We start from the raw sequence: 22,250 nt of genomic DNA on the forward strand, positions 1-22,250 counted from the left end.
GTTGGAGTTAATTGTTGAATCTGCAGGTCAGGTCACTGGTTTTCATCGAGACAGTGTTTCTTTCATTAAATTCCCTGGCAACAATAAGATTCAAAGAAAAGATTTCAACCAACACACAGAAAAAGAGGCCTTTATTTAAAGGAAGACAATTACTGTAAAATATTTTTCCCCCCTCAAAAAAAGAAGGCTGTGACTAGCATCTCATGACAATTGTAAGACAGAAGACGAGAGCTACCAAAGTCATTCAAATGACAAAGCCCTTAATCAAACTGGAGGACAGTAAGATGTGATTGTCATCATGGTGTTTTTTTTTTTTTGTTTTTTTTTACATGTAATGAACTTAACATTGTTTATACAAATACTGCATAGAATATTTGCCCTTAAAACCAGTGCTGTGCTTTCATTTCAAGCTCTGTTTGATATAAATACTGAAGATCCATGTAGGAAGACTCATCTCTTGTGCAATGTACTATACGTTTTTTATGCATTCTTGGAAAAGTCTAGTAGCCAATAATGCAGTTGTTTATCAACCATAAAATTCAGAGGGAAAAGCGGTTTACAAGAATCAATAAAGCCCTTTCATTAGGTAGTAAAAAGAAAATACATTCTAACTGCTTTAGCAAAAATCCACATCCTTAAAAATCAGCAGTATCCAGTCATTTGGTCCTCACCTTCACAGAGGTAAGGGCGGTTTGAAGGATGTTAAAAGAATAGTTTTTTGCTTTTAGTAGGATGCAAGTGAAAAACAGGCTCAGGACTTGGTCCGGGTGGAGTTTGAGGTCCAGCACAACGGCAAACTTAGAAATCATCCATCCAACCACATTAAATCCGTATATGAAAGGTACTGGAAAAACAAAAGAAAGTGTATGAGGAAGAAGCGAGTTACTCTTTAACTCTCATTGAATACCTCCACAGCTTCTTTCTCCTCTACAACGTCTCAAAAATCACAAAAAATATTGTCTCGGAGTGATGCTGAAAAGGTTGCGTAGATCAAGTCTAGATTATTATAGATCTTTATTGATATCATGCCCCAGTGTCATATTGAAAACATCAGTTGATTTAAAATGCTACTGCTCGATACCGTGTGTACAAGCACAAGCAAGCATATTTCTCTTCTATGTACCGGTACCAGGGTTGGGGTCAATTATAATTGTAATCACATAATTGATAATTAATTACAATTATGGCAAAATGATCTGATATCATTAGAGAGGAAGCTAACACAAGAGGAAGGTTAACTTTTATTAGGTTATTTATTTCAGGCTCAGTAATTGTGATGAATTGTACTTGAACTTTAGTAATTGAGAGGACAAAAAATTACTGGAATTTAATTATATTTGAAAAAAATGCTGGTAACCGTTATCGTAACTGAATTGTAATTGATCATGGGAAATTGACAGGTACTTTTCCCTTCATTGACTGCCTGTGAAATCTAGAATAGAATTTTAAAATAATTGTTATAAATACTAAGCTCTAAAAGAGTAAGCTTTAAAATATTTTAAAGACCATCGTGCTCAATTGTTCCATAAGACCTGACACCAGGGGTGGACTGAGACAAAAATTCAGCCCTGGCATTCTGTGTTCAGACCAGTCCACTACATAATCAGACACCTGCAGAAGCTGGTATTCCTTTCCATCATGTAGAAATAAGTTGTTTTATGTGATAATACAAGGTTTGAATGCTTTCTTTCTTCATTTGTATAAACATGTGGTACAGTAACAGGCAAGTTAGCTCTACAGAACAAATGGGAATGGTGCTGTGATTCTAATCCCACAAACGGACACAAACGTATACAGTATTTTAGCTTTTAACGGGTGAAAGAGTATGCTGCTTACCTTAAAAAATCAGGTGCCCTGGATATCATGTTTTCAAAATCAGCAAAGGACAGTTTGTTGTCACCATCCAAATCTGCCTCCTCAATGGTTTTGTCACACACCAATTCCACCTCTTCAGGAGTTAACTCTTCCTTAGTCAGTCTGTTCAACGTCTTCTCCAGATCCTCTTTGCACAGAAAATTATCCACATTGAAATCTGACAGCAAAAGACGTTGCAGTAAGTTGTTGGGTTGTTGTTTTTTTTTTTTTTTTTGTTTTTTGTTTTGCATTTGGAAAAAGGAAAGAGTGAGTGCTATAAGGTAATTTGGCCTCACCATATATTTTAAAGGCATAAATAGCCTTTAGTTCTCGAGGAGCCATTTCACTGAGGACTGAAAACATGTCCACAAATTCATTAAAGCTGAGGTTACCGTCGCCACCCTCGGAGAATGACTCAACAATCCTGTTACGGAAAGGATTTTCCTGCAGAAGAGAAGAACGCAAGTTCAATAAATGATTTCAAATTATCATGATTTCAAAATCGCAATAAACCCCCCACAATAATTTATTGGTTGTATCCCTTATTATTCAATTCTTCATAGAGTAGGCATGTGTTTTAAGATTGAAACAATTATTGTTGCTATCCTTTTCTATTGTGAGATACATGTTGCCATGTTTAAATCCGAATGTGTAAAATAAAGTAGGATTATTAGAAAAAGAAGAAAAAATTATGTCTACTTTTAATCATTTTATTTGATTAGTGTTATATCATCAGTTTACACTAAGGTTTAATTTTATTTATACTTCAACAAATAAAGCAGGGAATTTATTCAAAAGTATTAAACAAAAGGATTTAATTTGATTTAATTTATTTATTTATGTATTTATTTAAGGGACAATGAATATTAAAAACAAGGAAATGCAGAGAACGCAAGAACTATGTATCTATGAATAGGCAGGTATGTAGCCGAAGCTAATTTCCATCCTCATCCACTCTAATGTACTGCACTTTTAAGCACTGGCATCCAACTTTAAAATTACGACACAATATTTATTTTATTAATTTATTTAATAGGGACAAGTGTGAACAATCAACATGTACCACACTACAGCATTTATAGCCAAGGCTAATTTGCAATGTCCGTCATTAGAAATAGAAACACATCGATTTACACATCTGTATATGAATACAATTATAGTTCCTGGCTCCTGTGCAAAAGTGCACACTATCTTATAAAAGCATTTTTTCATTAAAAAAAACAAAATGGCACAGCAATGTATTACATTATTATACTATTATGAACTGCTGATATGGAGGACTGCTTAACTACGTACACATTAAAAGCAATTATGCTAATCAATAGCAAAGTAACTTCAGAAATAATTGTAATTACATGTCTTTTAAATGAATTACTAGAACTGTTTTACATGCATCAGTGTGCCATGGTGGCTGAGAAACTCACTTTCTTTTTTTTAATAATAGAGAACAATTTTTAATCCCAATAAAACATATTAAATATATCAAAGTAAATATTATTTCTGCCTAACGATTGAACAACATTTTTTTTTAATTTAAAATATTCTGACATGACCCACTGTTACGTGAATATACAAGTAGTAGAGGTAGGAGGATACACTCAGCTCACAATACGATACACAATATTATGTTCACTGTATATTTATTCAAATAAAATTCATTCAACTTTTCAACTCTAAGAGTTTTTCAACTGAATATAAATGTTTTTAATAAACAAAAATAAGACTTTTGCTACTATCTGAAACTGAATTAAACTCAACATCAGGAAAAGAAGGCACTGTTTCATTATTAACATAGGAGTTACACACAGGAACCAAAGAAGATACAGCGCAGATATTGTAGAATAACATGCAAAATTGTGTAATGATTTATATCATGATGCATCAGTTTCTGCATTTTCCTTTTCTGCAATGTCATACAATCACATCAGTTAATATGATGATTGAAAATCAATGTTGTCCTCTGGAAGAAAGTGTGTATTGATTAGATGTTGGATAACACGAGCACTGGCCGCCACCTTTGTGCACACGCAGCAAACATAGTCAGGACACAATGTGATGCAGATCACAATGTTTTTTTTACCTTTAGTTCTGGCATGTTGACTATCAAGGATAATGGTACTTTACAATCAGGTTCATTGGTGTAATCCATCGGTACCAGATGTGGAGCCAACTCGTGGTATCTGCCATGCAGCCTGGAGAAGAAAAGGGTTTTCATACAACAGTTACAATTACGGAAGTGGATTTGGGTCAATTAGGATGGAGAAAATCAAGGAAAAAAAAAGTTGAAATGTTAAAAATAAACTCAAAAATTACAATATCGTGATAAAAATCTAATAAAGTTAAATCTATGGGAGCTGATGAGGGCCAATTCATCATATAACATCAAACAGAAGACTGTGGCCTTGTATCAATAAATGCATTAAACTATCCGAAGTTGGGTATAACAATTAAGGACTTTGAAGAGACATTGACAAAAACAGAAGAAAAAAAACAGTGAAGTTTGTTGTGGAGCTACGGAAACACATTAGAGCCAGTTTGGATGGAAACTGTTGTTGTATATGGTGAATTAGTCTTTGTCAGCTTCTGTAGATTTGACTTTATTAGCAAACCTTCAACTTTTATCACAATAATTGTATTATGAGTTTATTTTCAAAATTTTGACTTTAATCTCAACATTTCAAGTTTATTCTTGATTTGCCCAAACAGAATTATTTTCTCCATCAAAACTGGCGCTAATCTGCTTCCGTATACAATAAATAGGGTGCTTAAAAAATGCAAATACGCATTAACAGGTAAAGATGTCCATTTAAAAATGCTCAACATATTAATAAAGAAAACCAGAGTAATTATTTAAAAATGCTTTTTATAGATATTTTTTTAAATGAAAGGAGTTTTACAAGCTTGTGTGTAATTGTTGCCACCACACTTTTGTGTGAACACATTAAGGGGCAGATTCACTTAAGGTTTAGTGGTATTGAAACGTGAGCAAATGTCATTCCACGCGCTAAAAAAGATCAGGAGTGCACCGCCGCTGCGCTTCCCATTGCGCCCTCAATCGATTTAGCGTGTTTCCCCCTCATGAATATGCAGAGCAGGCGGATCTCCCAGGGGGAGCAAAAATATGGGAGAAAGAAATGCAAATAAATGTGAGCAGGGGGAGCAATGCAATCCATGAAATCTGGAACTGTTTGCGGTGAGAGTTCTAGTACCAGAAAAACTGACGAGCACGTGCAAACACACACGCAGAGATCATCGCTGCAGTAAATGTGGACAGAAAACACAGCGGAGATGAAAAAAAGGCTCCAGTTGTGTGTGTGAGAGAGAAAAAAAGCTGGACGCGTGTCGATCTCTCCTCCGCCGATCACCGCCTCTCACACACGCAATCAGCCATGCGCATGCACCCATCCGTCACTCACAGTCACATCTACGCACATTTCTCCACTGCGGGATGAATAAAGAGTATCTATTTCTCTTCTACCTATTCGTTTCCTCTACTAACACCTCCAATTATGCTGCTTCAAATTTGTATTTTCACTTCCTCGCACTCATGTTCACCCTCCGTCATAATTTTGTTGTTCACCTGTGATCAATGACAATAAAGATTATTCTAATTCTAATTCCATGTTCAACACAACACGTAGAAAACGCTCATTTAAATAAGGACGGTCTGCACCAGTTCTGCACGTGCACTAATCATTGCTGCAATCTTAGTGAATTACGCTCAGCAGGTGAGGAAACTAAAGAATTTAGGGAAGCAACTGTTTTGCCACCCTTTATTTCAGATCTTAGTGAATACGCTAACCTAAGCTAGGCAACAGTAGGGTGTGACCTGGGTGAGTGTACATTTCAGTCCTTGAATTTTCTATTCTGAAATGGAAATCCAAAAACAAAAAACTAAAATTTAAGGAATAGTTCTTCAGGGTCAAGAAGGGATGAACAAACATTTAAAAATCAGTTGATTTTCAATTTTTGTTTCTAAAACCAAAAAACAAACACCAGAGGACAAAAAAAACTAAACAAAAAAAAAAATATATATATAGAGATAATTATTACATTTTATCAACAAAAAAAACAGCAGCGTTGTCATTATGTGCTCTTTTTTTGAAAAGAACAACTTCCGGTCTCACCGGGTGTTTTTTTATTTTATTTATTTTTTGTCCTCTGGTCCTTCTGTTTTTTGATTTTAGAAACAAAAAAAAATTTGAAAATCAACTGATTTTTAAATGTCTGTTTATCCCTTCTTGACCCTGATAAAGAAACATGTCTTGAATTCTAATTAAAATTTTTCAATTTGCTCAATCTTCTCAAAATACGCACTCATTTTTTGATTTTGGATTTCCATTTCAGAATGGAAAATTCAATGACCAAAACATACACTGACTGACCTGCTACCAACCCAGGTAGGGTGCAGGGTCTGGCAACTCAACTACTGGTGCGAGCCCAACTCACACTTAACCCTTGAGTCGAAGCAGCATCAGAAAACAACAGTACACTACAGACTCTCCTTTGACTGATCCTGTCAGGATGCACCTTCATTTTCTAAAGCCAAGCCGTTTGTCAGCAGGTCTTTGAGGACACAGCTACAGAATTATATTAGATAAACCTGTCAAAATGATGGAACATTGTAGCGATGCTGCTGGAAAAGAACAAGCAAACCTGCATTTGTAGCACATCATAACCTTGTGTATACTACGGCTTCTAAGATGTCAAAGCAGTTCATATTCCCTTTTTATGTTTTTTGTTTGGTATGCATTTGCAGACTTCGGTCAGCCTGCAACAAATTGACAAAAAAAGAGGAAACCAGTGGTATGTAATGGCAAAAGGTCGCTTAAATGAGTAAAATGTGGCAAACAATAGTGAAAAAGGGCAAAAATGTGGAGCAAAAAGAGGCAAAAATGTAGGGGAAAAGGAAACAAGTGTTATTTATTGGTCAAATGGTAGCTTATTTGGATGAAAAGTGGCTAAAAAATGGTTAAAGTATTGACAAAAATTGGATAAAAATGTCAAAAAGAACTTTCAAAAAATTAGAAAAAAGGGATATATATTGGCAAAAGGTAGCTAAAATCTGAAAAAAAGAATTTAAAAATAAAACAAAGAAAAAGGTAAAAAGTTTCACCCTCTAAAGGTTTTCTGGGGGAATAATAATGAGAACTAAGAGATAAAGAGCCACATGTTGAGTATCAGTGTCTTAATAACAGCTTTATAATGGTTTTTAGTAAATTAGATTTAAAAACTAAATTGCTAAATTGGGAGTGGATGAGTGCCCTACACTTAGAACACCCTCACTTTTAAAATCATTGCTCCACCCCTATACCTGAGTATGTCTGGGCATTTAGAATCACTTCTCCACATTGTTCTTCCTTCCTTGACTTGCTTTGCCATGTAAGCCGTTGTGCCTAAAGGGGACTTTTCCTGCCCCAACGTCTGCCATTACATCTTCACTACTGATAGGACCTGATCCCGCATCGACTTTTGTCGAACAGCCAATAGTAACGCTACAAAGAGCTCATGGTACACTTGGTTTGTAAAAAGATCTCTAGCTGGATGAAAAAAGAGTACCTCATCCCTTAATTTCAGAGTCCTCTCAGAACACTTTGAATTACAATATGATCAAAGGGGATTGTGGATTTTTGACCAAATGACAAAAAATATTTACATACTGAAGCTTTAAAGGGGACATATCATGCTAAATCCACTTTTTTAGCCCTTAAATGCATTTTGTTGTATATTTAGAGTGCTTAGAAGTACAGAAAAAATCAAATTAGTCTCTTCAGGTGCTCCGTAGATATCTTTATATTCTGTTTTGCTCATATTTTTCAATCTGTTTCGATTTTTCTATTCTCTATTACGTTTTTTGAACTATTACATCACAGTATTTGCAGCGGAACTGCCAAATTAGTACATCAACTCCAGGTCCAACACTTCGAGCAATCCGCCATTTTTATTTCTCGCTTTTATTTTGTAGTCCAAGCTCAAGGATGCCGAAGTTACGAGAGGATAAGTCAAAATGTTCGGTTGTTGGATGTAGTAACCCACACGCTTCATTACAACGTCTCCCAGCATCAGAACCTTTTCAAAGTGCCTGGTTGAGTTTTTTTTTTTTCATGGAAATGTACCCACATCTGTGGGTAAGATCATTTTTGTGTGCGCGAAGCACTTCAAGGATGACTGCTTCTGCAACCTCTGCCAGTATAAAGAAGGATTTGCCAAAGACTTTGTTTGATTGAGGGTTCAATTCCTTCTATCTTTGGAGACGATGAACAGAGCACTTCGGTAAGCTGTAAATAACGCTAAAAAGTGTGATGATAAGACGTCCCTGTCATTGTTTTGTTAGCATTAGCAGTTGCACCGTCTTCAGACTTCATATGTTAGCGCTGTGTGCTCGTTTTAGATCCTTGATGATATGGAATACGTGATTTAATTTAAGTCTAAAGTTTTCATTAGTCATTTCATTTTGCCGTTTTTGTCTTTGAAAAGACTGTATTAAAATGCATTTCGTGACGTTAGCTTGGTGCTAGCGTTAGCTCGGTGCTTGTGTTAGCTCACTTGTTAGGGTTCTGCAGGTTCATCATCTTTATTTTCATCTTGCTCCGCTGGGTCAGACTCTGGCTCGAACATGTAAGGCTGGATGGACAAGTCTTCCGTTGTTGACATTTTGTAAATAACCTCTGAATAAAAAGTTTATGCGCCGCTACATAGCCGTATCTCTTCTATCAAACTACAAAAATGGCCGAGCAGGGTGGAGTTGAACCGAGTGTCACCTGAAGAGGGGGCGGGGTATGGAGTGTCTCATTTGCATTTAAAGAGACCGCACCAAAACGAGTTGCTCTCAGAAGCACATCAGAAAAGGGGTAGAAAAGGGGCCTGTGGAGCTGTAATAATGAGGGATTCAGACCCAAGCATTGCAGTTCCACTTTATATAGACCACAACTGTATGATTTATATGTAAAAAGGAAGGATTTAAAACCATGATATGTCCCCTTTAAGGGGTTGTTACATTTTCAAGCGTCTGATCAAAGGTTTAAGTGCGCATAAGTGTGTGGGAGTGAGATCATAACATTATAGTGTGTGTGCCTCCCTGTCTGTCTCGGTGTGTGCGTGTGCGTGTGCGTGTGTGTGTGTGTGTTAGTTGCTGTGTGCTCGCAGGTTATGTTTTCTCGCTGAGTTAGCATCAGTCTGGCTTTGTGGTGTTATGTGCAGCCAGTCCTTGTCAGAGTCCATGTTGTAACATTTAAAAACAATGTAGGCCTATTATCTGTGTACTCAGTCTCTGGGGGGACTCACTCTCCCATACTTAAAACCGCCTGATCTAACTGGTATTATGTCTTTTGTTCTCCCATAGAGATTACTTCTCTTGCGCTCATTTATCACAATGTACCATATCCTTCACATTAACTTGCACTGATCAGATAAATAGAGTTCAACATGCTTTTGTATGTATTTATGCTTTTATTGAGTTTTAGTCCAAGGAAAAAGCAACAGTCAACTAAATGTACACTGCTGCTGATATAGTTTATCTCCACATTTAACACATACTGATTTCTGTAACTATCAGGTTCATGATTAGAAAACTGCTATCGAAATGCAAACGATTGACAATTAAATTTTCTGTCCAATCTGCTGCGTGTGGAATGATGCTTATCACTCAGATGTTGACAGAGCTTTTAAAGAAAACAATCATCATGACGACCAGTGATGAACTCCATGCTGGGACATTACATAACCATGCTGTAACAGTAACAGGTAGAGCTGAGGACATGTTTTATGAAGATCATAAAGTGCAGGACCCCATGACGTCCTCAAATGGTTATCAGTTCTGTTTCCAACCGACTCGTAGAAACGAGATGGGTAGCTGTTCTCACAGCAAGAGCCACACATGTGATTGTCTAATATGAGGGCCGCGTCAACAGAAAGCAAGTCAGCATTTCAAATATTGGCCAATCTAAGTATTAATATGGGATTTTTGGGGGGGGGGGGGGTGGGGGGGGTGTCTGCATTATGAAGCTAGATTCTTCTTATTGCGCTAACTTCCCCCCCAGTGGTCATTCAGCTTTCATTACAATTTTCCCATATTCATTTGAAAAATGAGTTTTCTGTTGCTTTGATTCCAACATACTACTGTTAGTTTCATGTCACAGATTTTAGTTCTACCTCAGGTGTGTAGTATACGTTTTCAGTGAAATGGTTCCAAACTTCAGACTTTAGGTTGGTTCTTCTGTTGCGCAATTTTTCTTCACAATGTAAATGGTGAAGCGACACTGCATCCAGCAGTTCATGTTATGGTACTGCAGCAAAGATGAAGCTGAAAGATTTTATCATGAATTGACAACATTAAACAACACTTCAACGCAAAATTTTGGACTCAACATTATCAATTATGTTACTAAATATTTTTGTTACACACACTGTGATTGGCGCAAATATTGAGACGGTCTATATATTTAATTTTGTTTTTTTCTTTTGCCCCCCCCGGCAAGAATCTCAAACTCTGCCTTTGTACAAAATACAAATAATGTTCACCTTGTGATGTAGGCTGACTAAATGGTAAAACTGAATGCAGCATGTCCCTCACAGGGTTCACTGAGTCATCGAAGTGAAATAATGCACTCTCATCCCAGTGTGTGTGTGATAAATTGAGGAGGACTACCTGAATAGAAACACGTCTGTGATGTAATAAAAGTGAAACTGATCAGAGCGCTGTGTTTATCATCTCATGGATTAATATTGATCATCTCATGCTTTAATGCATTAACAGTGTCGACAGCTTCCTGTCTGCATTCTTTTTTGGTCATAATTATGGATTTAGATTCCTGTTATTTTTAAATAATTATTCCTCAAATTGTGATGTGAGTTGCTCCACACAGTTTGTCCGTGATTGTGATTGGTCTGACGCTGCAATCTCCGCCCCTTTTGTGAGCATGCACGTAGCCATGCTGAAATCACATGGGTTGAGTGAAAGTGTTGAAAACCTGCTTCGTAGTACAGGCCCTTTTGGTATTTTTGTTGTTTTACAGTATGTGCGTTTCTGCAGTCATTTTGCATGTCTGTCGTAGTTTTGAGTGTCTCTGTTGTTGCGTCTTTGGAGTCATTTTGTATATTTCTGTTGCTGCTTTGTGCAATTTTCTATTTTATGTGTCTTTGGAGTAATTTTATGTGTTTTTGTTGTTATTGTGAATGTGGTTTTTTGTCCTTTTGTGGGTTTTTGTTGTTGTGTTATGTTAAGCTTACTGAGGATTCATTCCCAAGTTCTTGAATTCACTGAATTACCTAAAATACATACAATTGCTCGAGTGCGAGCGCCTGGTGGCCGGGGCTTTGCCCACGGGCCCCCGGCCGGGCAGAGCCCGAAAGGACGACGTGGGCCCGCCCTCCCATAGGCCCACCACCCGCAGGAGGGATCGTATGAGGCCAGTGCAATGTGGATCGGGCAGTCGTCCAGGGCGGAGGCCTTGGCGATCTGATCCCCGGCTACAGAAGCTAGCGTTAGGGACGTGGAATGTCACCTCTCTGGCGGGGAAGGAGCCTGAGCTTGTGTGCGAGGTGGAGAAGTTCGGACTAGATATAGTCGGTCTCACCTCGACACATAACAAGGGCTCTGGAACCAGCCTTCTCGACAGGGGTTGGACTCTCTTCTACTCTGGAGTCGCCAATGGTGAGAGCGCTGGGCCGGGGTGGCTATACTTCTTGCCCCCCGACTTAGTGCCTGTACTTTGGAGTTTACCCCGGTAGACGAGAGGGTAGCCTCCCTCCGCCTTCGGGTGGGGGGACGGATCATGACTGTTGTTTGTGCCTATGGGCCAAACAGCAGCTCGGAGTATCCACCCTTCTTGGATTCCTTAGAGGGAGTACTGGAGAGTGCTCCTTCTGGGTATTCCCTCGTTCTGCTGGGGGACTTCAACGCTCACATTGGCAGCGACATTGAGACCTGGAGGGGCGTGATTGGGAGGAACGGCCCCCCTGATCGGAACCCGAGCAGTGTTTTGTTGTTGGACTTCTGTGCTCGTCACAGATTGTCCATAACAAACACCATGTTCATAAGGGTGTCCATATGTGCACTTGGCACCAGGACACCCTAGGCCGCAGTTCGATGATCGACTTCGTAGTCGTGTCATCGGACTTGCGGCCGCATGTCTTGGACACTCGGGTAAAGAGAGGGGCGGAGCTGTCAACTGATCACCACCTGGTGGTGAGTTGGCTCCGATGGCGGGGGAGGATGCCGGTTAGACCTGGCAGACCCAAACATATAGTGAGGGTCTGCTGGGAACGCCTGGCAGAGTCTCCCGTCAGATGGAGCGTCAACTCCCACCTCCGGGAAAACTTCAACCATGTCTCGGAGGAGGCGGGGGACATTGAGTCCGAGTGGGCCATGTTCCGTGCCTCTGTTGCTGAGGCGGCTGATCGGTGCTGTGGCCGCAAGGTAGTCGGTGCCTGTCGTGGCGGCAATACCCGAACCCGTTGGTGGACACCGGGGGTGAGGGATGCCGTCAAGCTGAAGAAGGAGTCCTACCGGGCCTTTTTGGCCTGTGGGACTCCGGAGGCAGCAGACAGGTACCGACGGGCCAAGCGGAGTGCAGCCACGGCGGTCGCCGAGGCAAAAGCCCGGACATGGGAGGAGTTTGGTGAGGCCATGGAGAACGACTTCCGGACGGCTTCGAAGAGATTCTGGACCACTATCCGGCGTCTCAGGAGGGGAAGCAGTGCACCGTCAACACTATGTATGGTGCGGATGGTGCGCTGCTGACCTCGACTCGAGACGTTGTGGATCAGTGGGGGGAATACTTCGAAGACCTCCTCAATCCCACCGACACGCCTTCCAATCAGGAAGCAGGGCCCAGGGACCCGAGAGTGGGCTCTCCTATCTCTGGGGCTGAGGTTGCCGAGGTGGTTAAAAAGCTCCTCGGTGGCAGGGCTCCGGGGGTGGATGAGATCCGCCCGGAGTTCCTCAAGGCCCTGGATGTTGTGGGGCTGTCATGGCTGACACGACTCTGCAACATCACGTGGACATCGGGGGCAGTGCCTCTGGATTGGCAGACCTGGTGGTCCCCCTTTTTAAGAAGGGGGACAGGAGGGTGTGTTCCAATTATAGAGGGATCACACTCCTCAGCCTCCCCGGTAAGGTCTATTCAGGGGTACTGGAGAGGAGGGTCCGCCGGATAGTTGAACCTCGGATTCAGGAGGAGCAATGTGGTTTTCGTCCTGGCCGTGGAACTGTGGACCAGCTCTACACCCTCAGCAGGGTCCTTGAGGGGTCATGGGAATTTGCCCAACCAGTCCACATGTGTTTTGTGCACCTGGAAAAGGCATTTGACCGTGTCCCTCGGGGATTCCTGTGGGGGGTCCTCCGGGAGTATGGGGTATCGAACCTCCTGATAGGAGCTGTTCGTTCCCTGTATGACCGGAGTCAGAGTCTGGTCCGCATTGCCGGCAGTAAGTCGAAATCGTTTCCGGTGAGGGTTGGACTCCGCCAGGGCTGTCCTTTGTCACCGATTCTGTTCATAACTTTTATGGACAGAATTTCTAGGCGCAGTCAGGGCGTTGAGGGGGTCCGGTTCGGGGGCCTCAATATTGCATCACTGCTTTTTGCAGATGATGTGGTCCTGTTGGCTCCAACATACCGTGACCTTCAACTCTCACTGGATCGGTTCGCAGCCGAGTGTGAAGCGGCCGGAATGAGAATCAGCACCTCCAAATCCGAGTCCATGGTTCTCGACCGGAAAAAGGTGGAGTGCCTTCTCCGGGTTGGAGATGAGGTTCTGGCCCAGGTGGAGGAGTTCAAGTACCTCGGGGTCTTGTTCACGAGTGAGGGAAGGATGGAGCGAGAGATCGACAGGCGGATTGGTGCGGCGTCTGCAGTGATGCGGAGTCTGCACCAGTCCGTCATTGTAAAAAGGGAGCTGAGCCAAAAAGCGAAGCTCTCGATTTACAGGTCGTTCTACGTTCCAACCCTCACCTATGGTCATGAACTTTGGGTCATGACCGAAAGAACAAGATCACGGGTACAAGCGGCCAAAATTAGTTTCCTCCGTAGGGTGGCTGGGCTCTCCCTTAGAGATAGGGTGAGAAGCTCAGTCATTCGGGAGGGCATCAAAGTTCAGTCGCTGCTCCTCCGCATCGAGAAGAGCCAGATGAGGTGGCTCGGGCACCTAATTAGGATGCCCCCTGAACGCCTCCCTAGTGAGGCGTTCAGGGCACGTCCCTCCGGAAGGAGGCCCCGGGGAAGACCCAGGACACGCTGGAGAGACTATGTCTCTCGGCTGGCCTGGGAACGTCTCGGGGTCCCCCCGGAAGAGCTGGAGGAAGTGGCCGGGGAGAGGGAAGTCTGGGCCTCCCTACTGAGGATGCTGCCCCCGCGACCCGGAAACGGCTAAGCGGGAGAAGATGGATGGATGGATGGACATACAATTGCAGAGTCTGGCAGTATCCAGTGTTTAGGGAAGTTATGCTGGAATAAAATCCACAATCATTGAATAAATGCAACCTTTATGTGCCAAGTGCTGTTATGGTCACTACATACAATCGATAAAACATCTTTTATTGAAACTTGTATTGAGCTTGTAATGTGTGAGAGAGCAGTAGAATATTGAAGGTAGTAAATTTAGTCACTGAAAAGCCCTTGCACATACACAGAGTGAAGACAACTCATGATAAATCTATAGTAAATAGGGGTTCAAAGGGTTGAATTGCAGCAGGTGATACGACTTACCGCAGAATTTCTTTGCGAGTGAAAAACGTACAGTCCTGCAATGAGGAAAAAAAACAGCTCAGAATAATGTACATAAAAAATAACACATTTTTTAAAAAAATAGAGTGGTTTTTGTGAGTCATATAATAATGACATTACAGTCCCTCTGAGGACATGTGGATTACCAGCACGGTGTCAGGCTTCCTCTAAACCATGATGATGTGTGTCGAGAACACAGCGGGAACATGATCTGCTGTTGTCTGACATGCACGTGTTGGCACAGTCGTCAGCAAACTGCCTTTATAGCCTTTAGTATCTATTCTGTCTGAATAGGTGGAAGAAGCTCAGGGCAAAGTGCTTTAAACTGTGTGATTAGAATTCAATAAATAATATTTTCTATAGGCCAGGGTTCCTACGGTTGTAATCAAATTAAATTCATGACATTTTAAGACTTTATATTGCCATTTGAAATTAAATTTAAGACCAACTTCACAGTAAACATAATTGGGGGGGAAAGCTACATCAATTACATAGGGTTAGGGTACATTTTTTTTCCAGTGTCTAGTGCAGACATGCAACTGGCGGCGGCCCCCCAAAGTAAACACACAAAAATACACAAAATGATGGTAAAATACACACAAAAACAGATTAAAAAAATTTAAATCCCTCCAAAAACACAAGATGACAACAAAAAAAGCCAGAAATCTATAAAACAACAACAAAAATAGAAAGAAAAAAAAAACCATTAAGAAAAATCTTTGTTAAACAGGTCATTTTTGTTAAATTTACAATTTTCCCATGTTGTTTGAGCATTTTTTTTTTATAAACTAGTGTTACCATTTATTTTGAAACTTGAGGCTAATTACAATAATAAAATCATAATAATTATGTGTTAAAATGTAAGACTTTTGAAACATTGATTTAAAACATTTTAATGACAATTAAGGACTTATTTTTTAGATTCATGAATTTAATGCCTTTTAAGACTTTTTAAGGATCCGCAGGAACCCTGTAGGCTTTCTTTGTATATTACTGCTCCAAATATACCAGGAAAATTTGACCTATATATAGGTGTCCTATAGGAGTACTGTGTTCAATACAATTGACAAGTTGTAACCATTAACATCTTAAACATACGGGGGGGAACTATCGGTTATGTCCTACATAATGCATGACGTTATAGACTGTATAAATCTGATGCCAAAGTAGTGTTTTTTAGTAAATTCTTGTAAAACTGTGAGACCACCTGTGAGCATCAGTATCCTAAGAGTGGCTAGAGTAACAAGAGAGGCTCTTGAGAACCAAACTGCTCGCTGAGAGTTGAGTTTCACAGCATACCACGTTTGCTCAACATCAATTATTAAGCCCACATCTTATCACGTGATCAAGCTGTGCACAAGACGATGCGCTTCTTTATGGGAAAACCTGGGATTGCGCTCACAAGATCTTCTCAGATGAACGACTCAACAAAACATCCTTATTTTTTAGTTTGTCGTTATATGTATACCTATGCTACACTCACCTATCAACACCATGTTAATATTTAGATAATAAAGCGACAACAACAGTCAATAGGGGCATGCTCTTTAAATATAGGAAAAAGAAAGATATCCACTATAAAGTAACAAAAATAAAAACTTGACTATGATCAAAAGACAATAAAGATTTAAAGTGCAGCAAAAACAGTTAAAACGCACAAAAACTATGAATAAAAATTAATACAATTTTTAATTTTAATTTCCTTTCCCTTTTAGTTATAAGATAACAATAAATGTTTGAAAAATTGATTTAAAAAAAAAAAAAACAACTACAAGTGTATGTATATTTTTAATAGCTGTTTTTACATTAAGAAGAATCATAAAAAAAAACACCATTTCTATTTAAAAACATGTCATGCAACCACTGGAGCTGCACAATTATGGCCAAAATGATAATCACGACTATTTTTATCAATATTGTAATCACGATTAGAATCACAATTATTTATTATGTTAGATAAACATCGGTGTTGTTACACTAGTTTGTGCACAGTTTACAGTGCAAAGTGAAGCTTTAAAATGAAATTATACAAAAAATTATATTTAAAAAAAATGAACCAGACAATTTCAAATGTACAAACGACTACAGAGTGCAGAGCCCATATTTTAAATGTAAATATTGTCGTCAACAGGTTAAAACTGGATTAATTGTGCAGCCCTAATAACCACCTCTGATAATAGTGTCCAAATCCCTTAAAACAAACCATTTAAAACTTTTCATTTTGTTGTGTAACCAGTACAGACTTATCTATCTATAACAATACACTATGCTTTATGATAAACACGCGTTTAATCAGTTAAACATTGAGCGTAATTATTTGAATTGATCCAAATGACATTAGAAGTTATATTCTAATGATCCAGTTATCTTTTTCTAGACTTGAACTGATGAAACTCACCTGGTAGGCGTCGAGCTGCTCGTCAGTAAATATTGTTTGCTTATTTCCCATCTTATTCAACTCATCTGCTGAGTGATCACAATCACAGCATGGAGGGTCCGGAGCTTTCCCTCAGTGAGAGGCATCTATGGCTCTCTGTGCACACACACACACACAAAGTCCACAGAAAAAGCTTTAGATGTCCAGCTCCAGCATGGCTGTAACGCACACAGAGACAGACGGTCAGAGGAAAGCAGAGGAAAGTAGAGGAGCAGCGGTGTGCTGGTATGTCAGAGGATGGAGTCGTCTGAACACCCAAGGGAGACAAACATGATCCTCCTCTCCTCCAGGGGCTGGACATCAGCCCAATGAAACCTCAGGGAAATAATGAAATAAAGGCAAGTCATGGAGTGATGTAACTGTACTCACTATACATTCAGGGCCGTAAAACCACATTTTGGGCCCTGGGTACAAACCATCTTGTTGGGCCACTACAGTTATGTACATAGAATGTATTATTCTTGCATTATTATATAGAATTTCTTTTTCCTTCATAATAACCTAATGATTCCATATCCATTGTTTGTATTTTATAAATCTGTTCTACTATATTTACTGGTTTATGAATATTGTGATTATGACATACTTTTGCTAAAATTTAATGGCGGCTGCATTTTTTGGGGGGGTGGATATATATATATATGTGACAACAGTATATATATATATATATATATATATATACAGTATATAAGGCAGACATAGACAACTGGCAGCCCAGGAGCCACATGCGGCCCTTGGTCTAATTTTATGCGACCCCCAAAGTAAATGTACAAAATTACAGAAAAATACACAAAACAAGAGCAAGAATACAGTAAAAAAAAAAAATAGAAAGAACTACAACATTGCAGGAAAATACAGTAAGAATCATCTTATGTTTACACAGGGCCCTTTTCATTCCAATATAATTATTAAAAAAAATGTTTTAAATGCTCCCATGACTACATTACAGGACTGTTAAAAGAAATCAGCATTACTGTTGTCACATAATTATAATTGCATTTTTTATAATTAACATGTCATTTTCACAACATTATCATTTTAAGGCGCAAGGAGTGAACAAAGCCCATAGGGCTTGAATAAGAGCTCCACCCCCTTCAATAAACACAAACAACGTAAAACAAAGGCTAAACACATATCAAATCATGAGACAAAATGCACAATTAAACTTTGATATACGAGGAAAACTAATAAATAAACAAAGTACACAAAAAAAATATATCAAAAGACAAAATTAAAATATTGAACAAAATGTTAATTGAAGATCAAAAAAGAAATAAAAACTTAAAAACATGGTCAGTAAAAAATAAAAAAAATAAAATTATATATATATATATATATATATAACATTAACGCAAAAATAAAATCACAAAAAGTCGATGAATGAATAAATATATTAATTAATTAATTTATTTATTTATTAACTCGCACGATTTGAAAAAGATCCACATTTGTAAAGATATAATAAGAAGTGTAAATGAATGAAAGAATGTCAGCATTAAGAGTAGCTTTGATCCATCAGACCTGTTGCATGGCTCTATCGCCCGCAGCAGCAGCAGCGTGTAGCCGGGGCTCTCCTTCTCCTCCTCCCGGTCCGTGTGATCCACCTGCCGGCCTGGGACAGCTCGGCAGCCCCCAGGACACATGAGTCCCCCACACTGTCCCTGATACACATTGCTTTGCCTTTCTTTCACACCCTGGCCGTTATTTTCTCACTCTTAGTTTCTGCGGCTGCTCCACCATGATGGACTCAAAGCGAGAAAAAGACGCAGGTAAGTTGTGATGATAGCTTGTTGCTACGCTATGCTAACGGCTTATGCTAAGCTAGCTGTGCTTTTAAACCCTGTGGCTCACACACTGTTGCTTGTTACTTAAGATTTTATTATGTGAGCGAGGAAATTAGACGAACATTTTAACAGCGTATCCACTTGTTCCTCCTCCTGTCGTCCCTGATATTAAAACACATGGAGCCGTTTTGACACTGTTGTAAATCTCACAGCTAGCTGACACCAGCTAACAGCTGCCTTCACATTTAAGACATTTCTGTAAATGTAGTCTGACATATCCTGCTGGTTCCTGCACATCTCACACACCACAGTTTTCCCTATGTCTGCCAGAGCTCAGAGATCTGACTGTGTACCAGCCAGGGTTGGGGTCAATTACATTTTTTCAATTACAGTTACGCCTTAAATTATTCACAATGATAAATTATAACTTAATTACAATTACGATGATCAGCATTTTCCCCCAATTACAATTAAAATTACAATGATTATTTATCTCCTGAAAGTCAATTACAATAACGTTCTCAATTACTGAAGTTCAATTACAATTAATCACAATTACTGAGCCTTTAATAAAGAAAGTGTCTATTTGTACGGTTGCCGTACGGACAACCGTTGGTGCTATTGGTACGGTTACCGAAGTACAAGTACTTAGCGTCTTTTGTTTAGGTTATAACCCAATATGCAACAATTCGGGTAAGGTTTAGGTTTAAGGTAAGGTTTAGTCTTAGTCACTCGTCCTAAACTGGCCAATGACTGACCTATCACGTGACCAAAACTGGCCAATGAGTGGTGCTGCGTGTGGCTAGAATGTTGGTATATTGATACAGCAACCGTACGGATAGCCACTGCCTTTATTAAGTAAGCCCATAAAATGTAACGCATTAGCTTTCTTTTAGCATCTCTTATTATAATGGGTCGGTTTTGACCCATGTCTTTTTTAAATCAACTGTAAAATACACCAAAAAATATTATCTATCATCTAATTTGTTTCTCATCCCATGGTTACTTTGTTAGGCGTTCCTAATAGGGCTGCACGATTATGGCCAAAATAACGATCAGGATTATTTTAATCAATATTGTAATCACAATTATAATCAGGTATTTACAGTATCATGTTACGAAAAAAAATTGTCATTATTAGACAACTTTTAAACTAACAAAATGTGCACAGTTTACAGTGCAAATTGAAGCTTTGGATAACAATTTTACTCAAAACATAATAAATTAAAAAAATAACCAAAAAATGTAAAATGTTCCAAAGGCTAACTGAATAAATACACTATTACAGTTTGAAGAGCCCGTTTTTTTAAATATAAATATTGCAGACTATCAGATTAATTAAACTGTGGCAACCAAACTCGTGATCGCAATTAAAATTCGATTAATTGTGCATCCTAATCAATGAAAATATTGGTATTAATATTTTTGGTGTTGGCGTCTGAGCCTTTTTTGTCACTATAGCCCTAGATTTCAATGTTTTTAAAATGGTAACATGTGGGAAAGCTTGATATGAAACATATTTTAATAATTGTTAACTACATATGTGTAGAACTGTAACATGGTTCCCCAGTTTTGCGTTAAATTATAATTGACAGTTTTTATAGAATTTTCTTGGCAATTACAAAGTCAATTATCTGAACTCATTTACAATTTAATTACGATTACGACAGCAAGACATTTCTTACAATGAGAATTACAGTTGTAATTATGCAATCATCAATTACGTGCTTGCAATTATAACTGACCCGAACCCTGACACAGACGGACTCCAGCTTCTTTAGTTAAGCTTAACCTGATGTCCCCTGTTTGTTTCACCACGTCAGTGTCACGGCCCCAGGGAGAAGAAAAGGTCCAAATATAACTCCCTGTGTTGTTACTAATGCATGAATCAGGGCTGGCAGTGGCTCAGCTGTGTTTGGTCTCCTCCTTTTATAACTGGCTGACATCAAACCCATTTGCTGCAGTCATTTAGCATGGGCTGTCACCGTCAGCTGCTCCACTGGAAACAACAGAGGACACAACCTCCCAACGCGCGTATCCTCTGCCCCGCTGTTCACAAATGTGCCGTGTAAATGTGCTGACTGTGCTGATCCTTTTTAGACGCAGACTGCGAGAAGATCACATCTGCGCTGCTCAAGTCACGGACAGGAGAGTTTGATCTGGAGTCAATACTTTTCCTCAAGCTAAGAGGCCTTGGTAAGATAAAAAGCATAAATAAAAATATTTGTGCATAAATAGTTTTTAGATTGGACATGGGCAACTGGCAGCCCGGGGGTCACATGACAAAACAAATCCACAAAAATTGTACTTCAAGAAGTTGGAAGAACATTAAGCCCAACATAACACGAAATAACTCCCAAAACACACAAAGTGACTGCAAAATATGCAAAAATACAAACAAAATACACAAAATAACAAAAAGACACAATAACCAGTTAAACAAAATTACTACATGACAACACATTACAGAATAGCTCCAAAGACACACACATTGTCAACAAAATTGCACACAATGACAGAAAACAAAAAAAAAGTACAGAAAGTGAATCTAAAAACACAAATCAACCACAAAAATGCAGAAAATGACAGAAATATCAAAAAGAAATTACAGAAACATACACAATGACTGAAAACTGACAAAACAACAAAACCACAGCACGTGACCCTCGGTCTAATTTTGTGCGGCACCCCAAATCAAATCCCCAAGAATTGTATTTCAACAAGTTGGAGCATAAAGCCTGACATAACACACAAAATAACTCCAAAAATACCCAAATTAACAGCAAAATACACAGAGTATACAAAATAGATGAAATGACTCATAAAACACAAACTGAAAACAAAGACAAACACAAACTGAAAACAAAGACAGACACAACAACCAGTTAAACAAGCAAAATGACTCGAAAAACACAGCAAACAACGCATTATAGAATAGCTCCAAAGACACAAACTGTTAACAAAATGACAGCAAAATACGGAAAAACAACAACAAAATTACAGAAAGTGAAGCTAAACATGTATAAATCAACCACAAAAATGCAGAAAATGACACAAAAAATAACAAAAACACATAATGGCTCCGAAAACACACAAAATGACAAAAAACTGACAAAATCACAAAGACAAAACCCCTTTTCCCCTCCAGTATTAATGCTCAGATCGGTCATTATTCTAATGTTGATAATGTGGCCTTTAAATTAGATACAATCACATTTTTGTGGCACCCGCTGTGATAGAGTTGCCCATCCCTGCTTGTTTGTGTTTGTTTTTAAATGAATGTATCTCTCTCTCATAGGAATACATGATCTTGGCTGCATTGGAGAATGTATGAATCTGGAGAGACTGGACCTCTCTGGAAATAATATCACAAATATCGCTCCTTTATCGCCTCTGCGGCTTCTTTTTGTTCTTAATCTGTCAGCCAACAGGATATCTAATTTAGGTCAGAATT

At 39.1% G+C, this 22,250-nt stretch overlaps 2 protein-coding genes across 6 annotated transcripts in view; one reads left to right on the plus strand and one right to left on the minus strand.

Annotated features, from left to right (window-relative positions):
* On the minus strand, window positions 1–19,303 carry cib2 (calcium and integrin binding family member 2). Of its 5 annotated transcripts, none has more exons than XR_003674352.1 (7): window positions 16,974–17,606; window positions 14,558–14,592; window positions 3,935–4,046; window positions 2,151–2,298; window positions 1,837–2,032; window positions 672–844; window positions 1–74 (listed from the first exon to the last, which is right to left on the minus strand). XR_003674352.1 is itself a non-coding variant. In XM_028451172.1 (7 exons), the coding sequence occupies exons 2-7, from the start codon at window positions 17,022–17,024 to the stop codon at window positions 823–825; spliced, it is 564 nt and encodes a 187-aa protein (XP_028306973.1). In that variant the 5' UTR covers window positions 17,025–17,108; window positions 18,534–19,303; the 3' UTR covers window positions 281–822. The 5 variants fall into 5 exon arrangements, 4 of the variants coding, with proteins under 4 accessions (XP_028306973.1, XP_028306972.1, XP_028306974.1 ...); XM_028451172.1 differs by lacking the exon at window positions 1–74 and adding an exon at window positions 18,534–19,303 and having other exon boundaries at window positions 281–844; window positions 16,974–17,108; XM_028451171.1 differs by lacking the exon at window positions 1–74 and adding an exon at window positions 18,534–19,303 and having other exon boundaries at window positions 281–844; window positions 16,974–17,170.
* The window catches only part of lrrc61 (leucine rich repeat containing 61), a 12,787-nt gene continuing 9,062 nt past the window's right edge, over window positions 18,526–22,250 (plus strand). Inside the window, exons 1-3 of the mRNA XM_028451169.1 lie at window positions 18,526–18,781; window positions 20,897–20,992; window positions 22,095–22,241. Coding sequence (XP_028306970.1) covers window positions 18,751–18,781; window positions 20,897–20,992; window positions 22,095–22,241 — 274 coding nt within the window. The 5' untranslated portion in view covers window positions 18,526–18,750. The remainder of the gene's footprint in view (window positions 18,782–20,896; window positions 20,993–22,094; window positions 22,242–22,250) is intronic.

This window comes from Gouania willdenowi, chromosome 6 (assembly GCF_900634775.1).
Source record: "Gouania willdenowi chromosome 6, fGouWil2.1, whole genome shotgun sequence".
Classification (NCBI taxonomy): Eukaryota; Metazoa; Chordata; class Actinopteri; order Blenniiformes; family Gobiesocidae; genus Gouania; species Gouania willdenowi.